Genomic DNA, 18398 nt, shown 5'->3' with positions numbered 1-18398 from the left:
AAGCTCATTGCCTCATAAAAAATACCTTCATTGGTGATTTTTCATCCCAGGCTGCAGTTCACAAAAGCTAATTTAGTCTATAGTATAAATAACTGTGACATGCCTGGGCTTAACAAGGTTGTGGAGGGGATATTCCAGGTGCTGCATTTTAGTGCCAACCTTGTTCACCTGCAGCAAGGATTCTAGTAACAGCATTTTCTGGGGCAAAAGGGTAAGGAGTAGAACAGCACAGATTACTTGTATAATTTGTGTTGGGCCGTCAAGGATGGCTTGTAGCTGATTTTAGTATTCTGCTGATATATTTATTACTGTAAGTTAAATACAAGTTTTCAAAACATAACTTTACTTTTTTGGACTAATAAAACATTTTTAAGTAATCTTACGAACTTTTGGTTTAGGACATCTAGAGATGGTGCGATTTCTTTTGGAAGCAGGCGCAGATCAAGAGCATAAAACAGATGAAATGCACACTGCTTTAATGGAGGCTTGCATGGTAAGATTGGTGAAATACATACTTAAAATTTATATATTAGATAGAGACAGAGCCAGTGGATAATGAGTGCCATTTCCCTGGGTTCAAAGATTCTGTTTATCATGACTTACCGTGGATCAGAACCTTAGCTATCTGACTTATCAGTCGTTTTCAGAGCCAGTTGAACAACATTAACTTTTATCAGAGTGCTTTCTGAAGCTGTGTGACACAACCTTCATTTTCTTGGTCTCACATAACTATACTGGTTTTATATAATTGGTGCAAAAATGACTTTCTGACAGATTGATCAAGGATGTTAAAGATGAGCTCATAATCCACAAGAGTATGTACATAATACAAAGTAAACATGTTCATCAAACCCACAATTTAAAATTTATGAAAAATTTGAGATTAGAATATTGTTTGTGTTACATAATTCTTCCTCTGTCATAGTCTTTTCTCAACCCCGAATTCCCTTTTTTAAGAACTTTAGTTTGTTCTTGAGAATGTGTAAGAATAGTACTTTTAAACTTTTGTATTTCAGTCTATGACTTGTGGCACAGAAATGTATCATAATAACTTTATAGAGAGATTTATGAGAAAACATACCAAAGATAAAATGACCCCAAATTAATTTGGTTTCTTGTCTCAAATTCCCTTCAGAGAATGATTATTGAAATGATGTTAAATTTTAATTAGTAATTTAAAAAATATTAAGTAGCCATTTAAGCCATTTTTGTTTTTCTTATTGCCATACCAGTGTTAAATCATTCTTTTGAACAAACAGGTTTTCTTGGAGGGTTTAGAGTTCCCCACCTGTTAAAATGAGGATAATATCCTTCTCTAGGGTTGTTTTGAGGATTAAATGACAAAATGTGTGTAAAATGCTCAGTAATATCCCCATGATAAGGAACTTAAAACCGTTTTGCCACCCCCACTAGAGAAACAACTTATGTGTAGATTAAATAATTAAAATGGAATATTCTGTGGACCTACTCTTCATGCAATGGAATTAAATGTTATAAGCAAATGAAAGATATTAGTAGAGGCCATAGGTTTAGAGACTTGCTATGAGACTGAGATTTTAAACTGGACTTTGAAGGAAATGTAAGAGTTGACTGCTTATGGAGGAAGAAAAGTCTGAGCTTAAAGGAACAGCATGGTAACAGCCAGTAAGTAAAATAGTCATAAAACCATTAAAGTTGTGTAATATGGCAAGTACCAAGGTAACAATGGGCATGACATGTTCGAAAGAAGGTGAAATATCTGCGAGGTGATGAAGAAGGAAAAAGTATATCAAAAAAAGAAAGAATGGAAAAGTGAGCCGTGGAGTTGCCAACAGTGTGGGAACGGGAGGAAAGCTGTGGGAAAGGGAGACCGATAAAGGAGACAGAGATATTAAGTGAGAACTTCTTTTTCTTAATTTTCACTGGCATTTGATTGTGAACAACAAAGGAAGTATACCATGTACATACTGTGTTCCCCTTTCACTAATACATCATGCTGAATTCCCCCATTCTAAAAAGTATTGCATTTTTCTTTGTCTACCTAATCAGAAATTTGCTTGTCCTTAAGATTCCTATGAAAATCCTACTTCCCCCTTTCTAAACTTTATCCTTTTAGCATTTAAGCTTATAGTATTCAGTATTGATGTTATCTCACAGTAATCTCTTGTTTTGTGTACTTAACTGTGTTTTTTTCCTATTGGTAAATAAGTTTTTTGATTGGAAGCATTTTTCTACATATTTTATATCCTCAGTCTCTATTTACCACTACAGTAAATACTGAAGGAATAGAAATAGGTCAGCTTGCTTATTCAACTCTTAAATGTAGATTTATTAATTCTTATTTGAATTGAGATCAGTGAACTTCATTGTATAGCAGTTGAGAAGTATTTTTAACGAATTTTTAAAATGGTGCTGATTCACTTTTTTAATTACATTGTAATCAGGATGGCCATGTTGAAGTAGCTAGGTTGCTTCTTGACAGTGGTGCCCAAGTGAACATGCCTGCTGATTCATTTGAATCTCCGTTGACCTTGGCTGCATGTGGTGGGCACGTGGAACTTGCAGCTTTGCTTATTGAAAGGGGAGCTAGCCTGGAAGAAGTCAATGATGAAGGCTATACACCACTGATGGAAGCCGCTCGTGAAGGACATGAAGAAATGGTGGCTTTACTTTTAGGCCAAGGTAACCAATACCAATCAAGATACTAAGGCATAAATGTGTAACATGTGAGATGATAATTTATAAAGTTGAATTTATTTTATCTTTCCTTATTTTTTCTTTCAGTAGATTCATAATGGGGTGCTAAAGTATTTGCTCTGAAAATAACTCCCATACTGTGCTATTTTAATATTTAAGAGCTTTCAGAGCCTTTGTGTGCTGTGTGAATAAAAACAGAAAACTGGGGGTGGGGTAGGGTTGTAAGTTATATATTTCTAACTTTCTGTGCCTTAAAAATTATCATCTCTAGTATTATTGTGAGTTTATAGATACGTATAAAGCTTTTAGGACATTTTTGTCATATAGTGCTAGTTAAGACGGAGAAGGCAATGGCACCCCACTCCAGTACTCTTGCCTGGAAAATCCCATGGATGGAGGAGCCTGGTAGGCTGCAATCCATGAGGTCGCTAAGAGTCGGGCACGACTGAGCGACTTCACTTTGACTTTTCACTTTCACGTATTGGAGAAGGAAATGGCAACCCACTCCAGTGTTCTTGCCTGGAGAATCCCAGGGACGGGGGAGCCTGGTGGGCTGCCATCTATGGGGTTGCACAGAGTCAGACACGACTGAAGCAACTTAGCAGCAGCAGCAGCAGCAGCCAGTTAAGTGTTAGCTGTAGTGAAGGTGGTAGTAGTGATGATAATGTTGTTCTGACCTTGGACAAGTTAATTAATCTCATTTCCTTAGCTGCAAAAATGGAGCTAATAAAAATATGTAAAATGCATTAAATATTTCCTGACAAATAATAGCATGTTAAATATATATTATTTTCATCAGCATCTTTACCATCATTATTTTGGATCTTTATAACAAGGAGCTACATTTTATTTTTTCTAAGTCCTTAAACCACATTGACTTGGATCAACTCCTTCTGGCTGAATCTTATTCCAGCAGTGTATATCAAATATGGCCTCATGGATGTGGTTTTGATGGTTTTCTTTATTTTTAACTGCCTCTTGAAGTGGGGGGAGAAGCACTTTATCATTTAGTGAAGTAATATAAATGTTCATTTTGAAATATAGTTTATTAGGAAATAACCATTCTTTGCTTATCTCTGGAATAAGTTAATGACTTTCTTTAAATATATTTTAGGAGCAAATATCAATGCACAGACAGAAGAAACTCAAGAAACTGCCTTGACTTTGGCTTGCTGTGGAGGCTTTCTGGAAGTGGCAGACTTTTTAATTAAGGCAGGAGCTGATATAGAACTGGGGTGTTCTACCCCTTTAATGGAAGCTGCTCAAGAGGGTCATTTGGAGTTAGTTAAATACTTACTAGCTGCAGGTAGGCATTTTTGCATTTGGGAGGTGTTTTTGTTTTTTTGCATGATTTATATAAGTAAAAGTGTTACAATGCAAATAACTTTTTTCTGATGTATGATGCACTGAATGTGTGTAGAAAAAAAGATATGTTTTTGTGTGTATTCTGAGTAAATAATTTACCTTATTGCTGTTTAGAGTATCTGCAGTTTTAATTTTAAGCAGTAGTCTGTTTCTAGTTTTTTTTCTTTTTTGCTTTTAAACATGCAGACAATATTCTCTCTTTCTATACATTAATAAGGCTATTTTGTGTAATCTGAGGCGATATGGCTTCTCTAAAAGGAATTTCAGTATCCACACTTGTGTTTTATGATTCTTTTGTTAAGGCTGTGTGTCTAACACCACTGCAGGAGCTAATGTTCATGCAACAACAGCAACAGGGGATACAGCACTAACATATGCCTGTGAAAATGGTCATACTGATGTAGCCGATGTCTTACTTCAGGCAGGAGCAGATCTGGTAAGCCATGGCACTTTCTAAATCTTAGTAATTAAAGCTAAGACAAGAAATTAACTTAAAATCCTGTGGAGGCTGTAGACAAAAGGTATTTCTTTACTTCTAATTTTATGTTCACCTTTTCACCATTGTTTATTCATTTAGTCATATTTTTTCCCTAAGCTGTTTTGTGTCCATTCTTATTTCCTCGTTAGCAGCAATATCCAGTCAAATACCCCATTCCCCCTACAAAAAGGGGAAAATTTTGTGTTTGATATGTTAATAATTAATGGTAATAATAGTACAAGTTTTCTTTTAGGTACTTAACTATTTTTAGAAGTTTCTTTGATTTGTCATAAAAAGGCACATATTGCTTAGGGGTATTTCACTGTAGTTTAGGAAATAAATTGTACCTGTACCATTCAAAGCATTATTAAATAAAGGAGTTAAAAAGATAAGTAATATTTTCTTTCAGATACCTTTTTTTTGTTTTAAAAGATTTATTTATTTAATTTTTTGGCTGTGCTGGGTCTTTTTCTAGTTATGTTTCTTGGGCTTTTTCTAGTTATGGCAAGTTGGGGGATGCTCTTAGATGCAGTACGTGGGCTTCTCAATGCAGTGGCTTCTCTTGTTGTGGAGCACAGGCTTAAGGGTGCACAGGCCTCAGTAATTGTGGCTCCCTGGGCTCTAGAGCGCGAACTGAGTAGTTATGGTACAGGGGTTTCGTTGTTCTGCGGCATGTGGGATCTTCCCAGATCAGGGATTGAATTCCTGTCTCCTGTATAGGCAGGTGGATTTTTTGCCACTGATCCACCAGGGCAGTCCCCTCAGATAACTTTTAGTGAGAAGGGTCAAATACTGAGGTCATTCTTAGATTATAAAGAGGTGTCATAGGGAAAGGATAAGCAGAAAGCTCAGAAGAGGTGAAGACGTCATCTGAGATGTTATTTTGGGGCTGGATAAGGTTTAGAAAGATAGATACCGTGATGTTGTAACAAAAGAGGTTCCTCCGGTTGGAAAAATTAGTAGGAGTATAGACTGAGAGATAGGGAAAAATAAAGCAATCCTGTGTGGGGGAATAAAGGCATTCTTCCAGTTTAACCTGTGTGGGAGTAAGAAAAGTAGGTTTTAGTTAAACCATGAGCACCTGTGTGTTTTCATGTAGCAGTTCATGGTTTATAACAGAAACTCACACAGGCAGAAACAGGCTCCTCAATTAACTGGTTTCTTAAAATTTATTTAACTTCTCATTTTGTGAAAGGAAAAGATTAACTTAGATTACTGTTGTGGTCTCTTTTGGCTCTGTGTTAGTACAACTCTTGATGAGCTTACGACTCATGTTATATTCTAGCTATAGTTATGTGCCTATTTCTCTTAGGTTTTGACCTACTTCAGCTTAGGGGCTATATTTTTAGTGTTTACCACAGTGACTGTGAAACATGGCAGCAGTGTAATCTTGCTTAGTTAATTGCAGTTAAAACAACTTAGTGTATGACTTAAGAGAAAAATTATCAGATGTAAGTGTAAAAAGATTGACATATAAAATGCTTTATAAAAGGTAGTTTTCTCAAACCTTTATACTGTAAGACCTGTAAGTTTTTCCTGTGCTGATATTCTGAATCATAAGAATGCAGTTGGTTCTCCATCCTTTTGAAACCCAGAAATCTGTAGTAATATCTTGTCATTGGTAGTATTAAAAAGATATTCAAATTATCACTGTCTATGTAAGGTAAAATAGAAATAATGAGAAGTATATAAGAGAGAGTGGTGTACTTTAGAAATTCATACAGATAAGATAAAAACTTATGAAAAGAAAATTACGTGTAGTGGTTGAAGATAATGTTGATTGGAAAGGGCTGTGCTAGAGTGCCATTCATTGCTCAAGTTCTACAATCCCTTTTGTAGAGAGAGAAGGAAAAATTAGCTAGATGGATTCAGATAAGGGCATAGCAATCACTGAATATAATTTCAGTTCTTAATATATTTCTAAAGAGCATGCTTCTAATTTGAGATAGTTTAAAGAATGTATTCCTTGATTTACTTCAGAGCATGTTATTTAATATATTTAGATTCCAAAATTAGTCCAATTCTTTTCCTTTTGATTTTCATGAAAAAGAATAATTGTTCACTGGAAATTAAATATCAAATAAGTCTGTACTTTTTAAACAGGAGCATGAATCTGAAGGTGGAAGAACTCCTTTAATGAAAGCTGCACGAGCTGGCCATGTTTGTACTGTTCAGTTCCTAATTAGTAAAGGTAGGTTTGTGTAAGGCAGTGATTATTTCCCAGAGATGTCTATTCCCTGCCCTTGGGTATTAAGAGATTTAGAGGTAAAGGACATTTTGTGGGTATCATGTGATGGAGGATGCTACTGAGATTTTTGTGAGTGGGTAGTCGATAAATACCCTGTAACACATAGAACCATTCCATGAAGAGTTGTCATACTGGGAACACACTTGTTGAGTAACATTTCAATAAAGAAAAATTTCTCTACGTAAATGAGGGTTTAGATTGCCTGAAGTCTGTTCTGTTCATGTAATAATTTATCTTGAAACCTGGATTTTTGTGCCAAGTTTCTGCCACTGATTAACTTGAAGGCAAGACACTTTTCTCCTTTATTTATATTTCCCTGGGCCTAGGTTTCCTTCTTTGTAAAATATAAAGAAGTAATCATAAATATAGCACAGCCCACCCAAAAAAAGCTAAAAATTTAAATGGAAAAAAATATGCCAAAAATGCATTTTCATTCGTGGTCATTTATTCTATTTGAAAACCAACATCCTTATTAACAAAATTAGCGTATTATTACTTTCTTTAAATTATCTCTTCGGTATTTACTATATGAGTTCAAGTTGAAACTTTTTCATGAACTTCAGTATAGGAGATTAAAGATTTTACTTTTGATGCAACATTGATAAAGAGAGACTATGTAGACGATATACAATTAAAAAGGCAATATATGCCATTTCTTTTTTACCAAAAATACTGAAGTTTGTTAATAAATCAGAAATTATTGGTCAAATTATTTTAGGCAATTTAAACACTTGTGTTACATGTTTATGAATAACACATGATATTCAAGAATGAAATTTTTTTCAGTTATTATCTCTTCTCTTCCTTTGTTTAATTTTAATGAATCTGATTCCAGTTTCTTCCTGCTATTTTTTCCATTTCCCACATGCCTCGCACAGTGCTGCAAATCAGGGATGAGAATTTTACTACTATTACTTCATATTTTTTGTTAATTCCTTCCATTATTTGGCCCATAGAGGGCAGTGTGATTTATTTATTTATTTATTTATTTATTGGTTTTGAGTCATCTTGCCCACTGAAGATAAAAAAATTTAGATAAAATTTTATATTTTACTTTTATAAAACAGTGATTATATTGAGTAATATATACTTTTATACTTAATTTTTAATGTTGCATACTTAAACATTTATGGATGAAATTATATGTTTGGGATTTATTTTAGAATAGTTAAAGATGGGAGAGGAGAATGGATGTGGATATATGTGAAATGAGATTGGCCGTGTTTATAATCATTGAAGCTGGGTAATGAATATGTGGGGCTTCATTATCCTGTTCTCTCTACTCTTTGATTTTGAAGTCTACCATAATTTAAGAAACAACATTTTATTAACATTATTTTTCATGGATTGTCTGTTTTAGGAGCAAATGTGAATAGAACCACAGCTAATAATGACCATACTGTACTGTCCCTGGCTTGTGCAGGGGGTCATCTGGCAGTAGTGGAACTACTTTTGGCTCATGGGGCAGATCCAACTCACCGTTTAAAAGTATGTAACTCAAATGTTCAGGTAGCATTGTGAATTAATCTTCACTATTGAGCATAACACGTTATCTACAAGTTCAACTTGTATTGACATTCTGAATGTGTTCATTTTCTGTTTTTAGAGGAAAGTGTTCTTTACTAAAATTGGAAACTGTAATGTGTCTGGGACCTGTTGGCTTTATCTTCCTTGATGGTTCTGTAAATTAATTTGAAAAACTGTTTTTTCCCTTTCCATATTCACTCTTTTAGGATGGCTCAACTATGTTGATAGAAGCAGCAAAAGGTGGTCATACAAGCGTTGTTTGCTATCTTTTGGACTATCCTAATAATTTGCTTTCAGCCCCTCCACCAGATGTCACTCAATTAACCCCCCCATCCCACGATTTAAATAGGGTAAGATTCTAAACTAAAGCATTTTATATTATATTATCTTTATCCCTTTTTTAGTCATAGTTCCAGATTAAACTAGAATGGTTGTTTTTTGTTATAATATGCAATTCTCGTTAAAGATAATGTACTCGATACAGTTAATGACCATTCAGTATAATACTCACATTCTAGATTGATACCATTTTGCTTTGCTTTCTGTTTTAAAAAAATATCTTAGGGATTTCCTTGTCCCAGTGGATGGGACTTTTGTGGTGTGGCCAGAAAAAGAAAAGTCATGGAAATAATTTGATACCAGCATATTTTAAGTAAATATATTGTTTCCTGAGATTAGGTTAAAAAATACTTTGAATGGATCTTCATAACTTATTCTTCATTCTGTGGCATCCAATCGCACAGTCATATCCGACTCTTTGCGACCCCATGGATTGCAGCCCACCAGGCTCCTCTGTCCATGGGGATTCTCCAGGCAAAAATACTGGAGTGGGTTGCCATGCCCTCCTCCAGGGAATTTTCCCAACCCAGGGATCGAACCCAGGTCTCCCACATTGCAGGCAGATTTTTTACCAACTGAATCATTTAAAGCATATTATTTAGTGGAAGGTATAGGAAAGGCAGACATATAATCAGTTTTATTTGTCTTAGGCTCCGCGAGTACCAGTTCAAGCACTGCCCATGGTTGTCCCACCTCAGGAGCCTGACAAACCACCTGCCAATGTTGCCACCACTCTTCCCATCAGGAATAAAGGTCAGTTATACTTCTAAAGCCTTCAGGTTGTCCAAGTAAAAATGATAAGATTCAAAAAAAATAGCCATTTAAAATTATTTTTTTACAAAGAAATGAATTTTACTAAGTTGGCGTAAAAATTTTTTTTTTAAAACAATGAAAAAAGCATGTTATTGGGAAAGAACATAGTTGAGAGCACGGATTTGTGCTGGAATGAGAAGTATTAATAGAAATTCAGATGCTCATCTTTGATGCAATTCTGATTATCTGTGATTTTCTCTAATAACTAGTAATTTCTAGTCATGTTAAGATATTAGACTGGGTATAATTGGGTGACATTTTTGTAAATTACTGAAATTTCTGTAGTGATATAAGGCATAATATTAACAGCTAGATCAAAATTAAATTTTATTTTAGAATAACTGGTTTAATATAGATTTTATATCTGAAATGCCTTTTCTCAACCAAGAATTCAAAGTTACTTCAGATATGGTTGTTTGTTTCTTTAGAACTCTCAGGTCCATATTTTACTTGTGGATGTTACATCATGTATGATTCATAAGGCATGTCCCGAAACAGCGACTAGTTTGAATCAGTTTTTCTTTTTAGAGAGTTTTACCTGAAGAACCAGTGTGGCTTTAACTTTTTGGTTTTTGGCTACCTGTATTATTTTACCAACAGTAATACTAAGTATTTCCACCAGTTCTTTTCAATCACTGCTACCAATCTAGAGCCTTGGCATCTTTTTCACTTGGTATACCAAGCAAATGATTGCTATACCGATAGCCAGATAACGTTTATTCACCTGGCTGTCGGAAGATACGATGAATGTCATAGTTCAGCATCTTTTCTTCCAGGGAAACTGAATTCCAGTTGTCTACTGGCCAAGTAGCTTTATGAATATGTGAATTTCTATCTTACCTTTATCAGTCTTGAAGATGGTAGGCCCCAACAAATATTTATTTTAGTTGAATTTTAATTTCTTGGTACTTCTTAGTGGTTTGAGTATTCTTTGTGTGTATGTGTGTGTGTTTAAAAGGCACAGATTATTAAATGTAGAAAAACCTTGACTTAGAGGTTTAAGTTTTCTCTACATCATAATAATTTAGCATTATTTTTCTGTTCTTATGATAAGTTTTTACATCTTTATGATCAGGTGAAGTATCTATCGACACATAGTCTTAGATTTTATTTTAATTGTACCACTTTGATATCACAAATCTGCATCCCTCTGTTGTCTAATTTTAGCCATGTGGTATTTTTAAAATTCTGAAATTGATTTCCCAAAGATTATTCTATGCACATAAAATACATACATTTTATATTTATGATGAAGAAGGTGGATTTGTTTTTAACTCCTTAATGCATTTTCACCTTCTGTGGATATAATAACTTGGTGCATAACTGTTGGCACTAAACCTCCCAACAGTAACTCTGTAATGAGGATGCCATTCATGTGCACTTCTGAGGGGGTTTCTTTTTCACACAGCTGCTTCTAAACAAAAGTCCAGCAGCCATTTGCCAGCAAACAGCCAGGATGTACAGGGTTACATCACCAATCAGTCTCCAGAGAGCATTGTAGAAGAGGCTCAGGGAAAGTTAACAGAACTGGAACAGAGGATAAAAGAAGCCATAGAAAAGAATGCACAGCTGCAGTCGTTGGAACTGGCTCATGCTGACCAACTTACCAAGGAGAAGATCGAGGAGCTGAACAAAACAAGGGAGGAACAAATCCAGAAGAAACAAAAGATTTTGGAGGAACTACAGAAAGTAGAACGAGAGTTACAACTGAAAACTCAGCAGCAGCTAAAAAAGCAGTATCTAGAGGTTAAAGCTCAAAGAATTCAACTTCAGCAGCAGCAGCAACAGTCTTGCCAACATCTGGGACTGCTGACTCCGGTTGGGGTTGGAGAACAGCTTTCTGAGGGAGACTATGCACGGTTACAGCAAGTGGATCCCGTTTTGCTTAAAGATGAACCCCAGCAAACTGCTGCTCAGATGGGTTTTGCACCAATCCAGCCTCTGGCCATGCCTCAAGCTTTGCCTCTGGCGGCAGGTCCCTTGCCTCCAGGGTCCATCGCAAATCTTACAGAACTGCAAGGAGTGATAGTTGGACAGCCAGTACTGGGCCAAGCACAGTTGGCAGGGCTGGGGCAAGGAATTCTGACAGAAACACAACAAGGGTTAATGGTAGCCAGCCCTGCTCAGACCCTCAATGACACGCTGGATGACATCATGGCAGGTGGGTTTATATTGTTACGAGCAGGTATCAAATATGATTTACTTAAGGCGAGTAAGAGTGTGCCAGAATTTTTTGCCGTTACCCAACTTGAGAACTATTTCTGGACTCTTGACCCATGTATATCTTTAGAAATATTATTTCAATCTCAGAAGTTCTCTGATGGATACAGGTCAAATTAAAAATTAGCTCATTCAGTGCAAGTGGCTGAAACTTTCTGGCTTAGGTGGGTAGGCTGGGAATCTAGGTTTTTTGGTAGTCGGGTTGATGTTTAATTTTTTGTTTGTTTGTTTCTTGTTTTTTTCTAAGTTAAGAACACTGATAGAATTTTGGCTTTTTTGCTTCTGTATTCACACCAGTAAACTGGGAAATTGATAGAAGTTGAACTGCAAAACTAGTAGGATACATCAGAAATCTTATTTGTGAACAGAAATACTTTATATCCTGATGGATCAGACTTCAAATCTGATGAATATTTTTAAAAAAATGTAAATACTTTTACAACACTAAAAAAGTACCAAACCAAATAAGATTTGATTATATAGTATGTCAGTGATTTATCCTTTATGAATGTTAATGTGTAGTTTCTTTCTAATTGTAATTGTATTATGGAAAGGAGTAGTCCCCTGACAGTATCATAAATGATATATCTTTAACTGGATAGCCAGAGAATTTTTTTAACATTTTAATTAGTTTCATTGGCAAAAAAAAATATATATATATATTTTAGGAAGTTGTTTCAGTGGTTCTAGTTCTATTTACTTATTGAATATTTTTCATGAGTTTTATAACAAACTAGTAGAATGAGATTTCACAGGGTTATGAACCATAAGAATACTATACTGAAAAGGACATTTTTTTCCATTAAAAAAAACCAAACCAGAAAAGGAAGAAACGGGAAAACAAAGGTATTAAATAGGTGAATTTTGATAATTTTTATCTCCTCTCTTCTCCCTTTTTAATTCTTTGGTTTATATTTAAAGGATAATTGAAGTTTTGAAACTATGTTTACATAGCATTATATATGATAGATTATATATAATTTAACTTTTAATTTTTTAAAAGAATAAGAGAAAACTAAATTGTGTAGTGTTGAGATATTTAGTTGGGCCTCCTGGCTATTCAGTGGTAAAGAATCCACCTGCCGTGTAGGAGATGTGGGTTTGATCCCTGGGTAGGGAAGATCCCCTGGAGGAGGGCATGGCAACCACTCCAGTGTTCTTGCCTGGAGAATCCCATGGACAGAGCCTGGTGGGCTACAGCCTGTAGGATCTCAAAGAGTTGGATATGACTGATGTGAAGAGCAGGCATATATGAGATATTTAGTAGGTAACATTAAGAAACTAACTAATGAGACAGATTTTGTACTTAGAAATTAAAATCAAAAGTTTCCTAGTTCTCTTCTAGTATCACCTCAACAGTAATATGTGGAATGAAAATTTCTGATCTTAGAGGGTCCAGTAACTACATCAGAAAAAAATGCTGTTAATCATTAGTAAGAACAATAAAGATTCTTGTGTTAAGAAGTATAAATTTTTTATAGATTTGAAAATTACTACCAATCACCATTAGCTATTTATAATAATTGGGAATGTAATTTTAAAAACAGTAGATATATTATGAAAATTGAAGCATACATTATTAGCTCCAAATCCCGAATTTGATATTTCTTTCATGACCATTCATTTAGATCGTAATGGTATTCTTTCTATTATGTAAATTGAACTACCAAAGAATGTATAGAATTGAGTTACTCATTCAGTTAAGTGAATGGACATTGCATACCAATGAATATATTTAAAATTTTGATATGCTATCAGAATTTACCTGATGTTCTTGGGCATAGTTATCAATAATGATTTGCCAATTGTATGATTTTTATGCCAGTCAGAATCATTGGAGGCTTGTAGTTTTTTTGTGATTTGTTTACCAAACAAAATAATTAAATTCTCCCTGTGTTACAGTATCTTCATGTAAAATTTTTTTTAAGTATAAAACTTTTCAGGAAATATGACAAATACTTGTCATATTATAAAAATACTTTGCTTGTTTATTCTCATTTATATGGGGAGAGGAGAGATGGCCAGAATAAACAACAGGATTACAAACCACCAGCTACCTCCCTGCAACCTATCCCTGCATCATGCATGTACACATGCACAAACATACACATATACACTCACTTCCACAGCATTTCTTTAAACTTTTCTGTGGTAGTACTTGTTATTTCAGTTAACTAATAACCATTTCCATTTCTTTGGATTTTTAAATATCTTACAACTTCATTAGGCTTAGTCTTGTCTTTCTTTTTTCCTTAAACATAATCTCTGTCCTTTATTCATTAGTCCCAGTTTATTAGATGCTCTTATAAGGTTCAGTCGCTTTTTCTCTAGCACTTGGCTGGCCAAGATCTTCTATCTTCCCTGGTTTCTATACTAGCCAAAGCAAGATCAGTCCCTTGTTTAACCAGTCTTAACACCTTGCTTTGCTGTGCTCTCAAAATCTCCTCTTTCCTTACCTGTTGTTAAAACCTCTGAACTCTTAACACTAAGGAAGTTCCACATGTAAACATCTGGTCTGTACCATAGTTCCTTCAGGTACCTACATATTTACAGTTACTAATTTTAATTGTAGAGAATGGATGAGTGACAGGCAGTTATGTAGTTTTAGTGAAACAATTTCATAGGTACCTGAAAGGAAGTGATATGAGGAAATCGATTTTTCCTATCTCCTTGACCAAAAATAAGAAAACCAATTTAATATGTTCTTTATAAGAACTTACTCTAATGGAAATATAAATTATAATTTAGCCATTTAATGGTAAACTAGATTTTTTTGTTGTTTAGTATCATGAAGTAAAAATCAATTTTTTGGACAGACTGATGTTCATTCTGTTTAAGCTAATTTTGTGTTTAGGTTAGCATTTTCATTTGTGAATATCTAATCAAAGGAGAATATGGAATCTATTTTAAGAGCCATAGATTTTATATGGTTTTGAAATTTTTATCTAAAATGTGTGAATTGTCTTGCTCTTTTTCTTAACATACAAAACTACCAGCATGGAGTAACAATATCAAGGTCATTAGGTAATTAATAAATTAGTACATACCCTTTTCTATTGATCTGGATCCCTAAGGATTTGAAGAGTGTGTTTTGTTTGTTTTGTTTTGTTTCCTCCTTTGTTTTTGTTTTGGCTTTTAAGTGGACTTAAAAATGTATAATTATAGAATGTGTGTTGCTATAATGTATAGTGTATGTTTGTGCCTGAACTGAGGATTTCATGTAAAATAGATTTTTTTAATTGACAATCATGTTTATAATTGTTATAATAAGGTCAATTTCAGTTTTGTTCTTGGTAGTATCATAAATAACCTCTTGCTGGTTTCAGATCCAGTTGTGAATCATGATTTTCTGTCTGATGTAGTTGATAACTACGTTGGTGACTTACATCCATACTACTGTTGATCATTCAAGATTAGCATTTTCAATAAGGGGGGAAAGGATTGATATTCACATGTCAACTCCAAAAGTCAGTTGATGAGGGAGTAAAGTACCCTCAACTGCTACCACCTTGAAATTCTCCCAGCTCAAGTACTGACCTAATTAGCCCCTTCTTAATTTACTTATTTTGGTGAAAATAATATCATGGCAAAATTACACTTATAAGAACTAACAATAATCTACGTTTGAAGGATGGTTGCATGCATGCATTTATTTCTACCCTAATCTTTAAATTTCATCCTTCTAAGTCCAGTGTGATTGCTTGATTGATTGGGCATTTTACCTCCTTCAGAATAATTTCTGTACATGAGAAACTGTTTCTTTGTGAGGATCAAATTTATATATATACATACTGTCATACTGAGGGCCACCCCCTGTCTATAGCTAATAAATGAATAGGAAGTATTTTAAATAGTCCATAGTGAATATCCCCAGTGATACTACTTTCATTAGTTCTAGACTGTGAGGTGTGAAATTGGCAGGTAAAAGTCATATTTTCTCCTTCTGAACTTGACTGTTTTAACTTTTATTCCTTTTCTGATTACTAAGACATATGGATAACTGTTTGCATATATTACTTTTAATTCATAAAAATATTTTTGCTTTCAGGGTTATTTTGAACTAAAGTTTTATGATTACATACCGTAAGAGGGGAATTTGTTTTCTACATGGATTATTGTTTAGCAAATGGGTTACTTTCAATATATATTTAAATTTTGTTCTGTGTCCAATGTCAGAAATAACCAGGAAAATGTGTTATTAGTGCTATGGCAGTCTCTCTGTAGATATTTTGTTTTTAAATATCTTTAACTATTTTCTAATAATTATTTCTTGCTGTTACCTAACAGTGTTTCATCCTTATTAAGTGCAGTTATTTTGTCCAACAGCAGTCAGTGGAAGAGCATCTGCAATGTCAAACACTCCTACCCACAGTATCGCTGCTTCCATTTCCCAACCTCAGACTCCAACTCCAAGCCCTATCATCTCTCCTTCAGCCATGCTTCCTATCTACCCTGCCATTGACATTGACGCGCAGGTAAGTCCACACTCAGGAGTGACAGCTCTAACTGCATTATATCACTGTGAAACTTTCATCAGTGATTTAAATCATCCTAGACTGCTTTGTCTCTGGGCAAAGACTTGAGCCACAAATATAAATTACAAAATCCACATTTAAAGCAATAAAATTCTAAGCACAGATTATTACTGATAATTACTGTGAATATTTGGTTTCCACAGTCATCAAGTAATCTTTTTTTCTTAAACTTTAGAACAGGATGTCAAGAGACAAAACTTAAGATTTGTGTATTTTATCTAAACTTTAATTAGAAGCTTATTTTAAAATTCATACTCAATTCCATCTAATATGTATATACTCAGTTGCATTTATATTGTCTTTGAAAATTCTGATCTTACTGACAGAAGTATGTAATAATTCTGTGTGTCTGTATATAACACCTGTTAAGTTCTTTTAAAAAAAAAAAGTTATTTTAAAACATTCACTTACCATGAAACCTCAGAGCAAAGTGAGGTTGGGAAGAAAGGATAGCTTGTGTTTCTTCCTGAAGTAATGCCAAGAGGCCTAGCTTACAAGACTGCTGAAGGAGGTAAGGGTATGTGGCTTTCTTCAGGACTGAGAAATGTTTGCAGTTTATTTATTTTTGTGTTTTGATTAATACCTGATAGAGAGACTAGTATGAGAGTGGTGGTGTACATTATAAAACTTGTTTTATAAATGATCAGTTCTTTATAATTATCAGTTTTAGGGAAGGAGACAGGGAGGGAGAAAGTGTGTGTGTGTAACATTGCACCATTAAGGGGCTGTACTATTAAGCTATTGAAAATAGCCTCCTTTTCATTAAAATGTTTCTTGGTAATACTGTGGAAAAGGAATTTAATTTGTTCTTACTTGCTTTTCTTATTATAAGAGCTAACTTTTTTTTGTTTTGTTTTGAGCACTTAAAATTGTCAGGGGCTATTTTTAAGGAATAACGTTATTTAATCTTCAGACTACACATATGAGTAGCTACTCCTAAAACCTCATTTTCCAGATGAAAAAATCAAGGCTAAAAGAGACATTAAGAATTGGGCTTACAATCACTTCATTTAACTAAGAAGTGGTGGGGCTGGTAGTCAAACTTAGGTTTGTTTAACTTCAAAGGTACTCTTCCAGATACCATACTATAAGCCTCATTTTTCATTAAAAAAAGAAAAAGACGTTCATTTGATGAACCACAGTGGTTTACATTTCTTAAGGATTGCATTATAGAATTGGATTGAACTTTTTATTGAATTTGCATTATTTTCTCCAATCTGTTTTGCTCTGAATCTGTTAATGTTTTAACCAGAAGTATTTTTTCTAGCTTTTATGGGATCAAAAATTGGTCCATAAGTAAAAATGAAACTTCACCAAAATATAAAAGGATTTCTTTTTTAATGCTTTAAAATAAAACAGCCCCAGAAAAGGTTCCATTAAGTATGATCATGAATTTATTGAATTTGAGATTATTATAATGAAATATAATGAAATATCTAACTTTACCACTTAGCCAGCATAAATTTCTGAGAAGCTGCATAAAAATACTTTTAAAATATTAAAATTTAAAATACAACATACATTTTAAATGTAGTACACATTTTTATTAAAAAAAATTTGACTATGGCTCCTTAAAAATCTGCTTCTTTACATGAGGTTTTTCAGATGGGTTAGACTAATTTGAGTCACAATACTTTTCTTGAAGTTTACCATAATTGAATAGTTAGGAATTAGAAATTTCTTGCATTACATGTTTTAGAACACATAGTACAGAATTAATAGTCAGAAATAATTGCTTACCACTTTTTCTTTAACTTTCAGTGTTGCTTTTTTTAATTTACTAGTTTTTATTGATACCAAGAAGTTACTTAAAGTGGTATATATAAGATTCTTTGGTACTTAATCCATCTGAAGTTTTTATTAGATTCTCAAATACAAATGCCATGAGATTTTACATAATGCATATTTTGATTTATATGTGACAGTACTGTGCTATTATAGACAGGTGATATGATGAAAAAGTTAGTAACAAGATTCTTCTATTATGAAAGATTAAAAGTTCTCTAATTGAATCCTTCATGTGTTTATTTAACAAAACTTAAACTTTTTGTTCTTAACACTTTACAAATACTTACTTGTTTTTCTTTAACTTAATCTTTATAACAGTACCATGAAGTAGGTACTGTTACTATTCCCATTTTATAGGTGAGGAGAGACATCTTACCTAAAAGCCAATTTTTAGAGCAGCCAGCTTTCA

At 33.9% G+C, this 18398-nt stretch overlaps 1 protein-coding gene across 12 annotated transcripts in view; it reads left to right on the top strand.

Moving 5' to 3' along the window:
• ANKRD17 (ankyrin repeat domain 17) overlaps nt 1-18398 on the top strand; it is a 165713-nt gene that overhangs the window by 90479 nt on the left and 56836 nt on the right. For 7 of the 12 annotated variants that reach the window (XM_055588779.1, XM_055588778.1, XM_055588776.1 and 4 more), the window contains 10 exons: nt 399-493; nt 2424-2661; nt 3791-3982; nt 4344-4477; nt 6623-6710; nt 8128-8255; nt 8501-8644; nt 9284-9386; nt 10855-11607; nt 15993-16141. In XM_055588779.1, the coding sequence (XP_055444754.1) occupies nt 399-493; nt 2424-2661; nt 3791-3982; nt 4344-4477; nt 6623-6710; nt 8128-8255; nt 8501-8644; nt 9284-9386; nt 10855-11607; nt 15993-16141 (2024 nt within the window). Of the gene's footprint in view, nt 1-83; nt 311-398; nt 494-2423; nt 2662-3790; nt 3983-4343; nt 4478-6622; nt 6711-8127; nt 8256-8500; nt 8645-9283; nt 9387-10854; nt 11608-15992; nt 16142-18398 lie in introns of those variants that run through there. The other 5 variants (XM_055588787.1, XM_055588785.1, XM_055588777.1 and 2 more) reach the window with 5 other exon arrangements.

The sequence above is a fragment of the Bubalus kerabau genome, chromosome 7 (genome assembly GCF_029407905.1).
Source record: "Bubalus kerabau isolate K-KA32 ecotype Philippines breed swamp buffalo chromosome 7, PCC_UOA_SB_1v2, whole genome shotgun sequence".
Lineage (NCBI taxonomy): Eukaryota > Metazoa > Chordata > Mammalia > Artiodactyla > Bovidae > Bubalus > Bubalus kerabau.
Note: the sequence above shows the minus strand (reverse complement) of the source record. Positions and strands in the feature narration are given on the sequence as shown.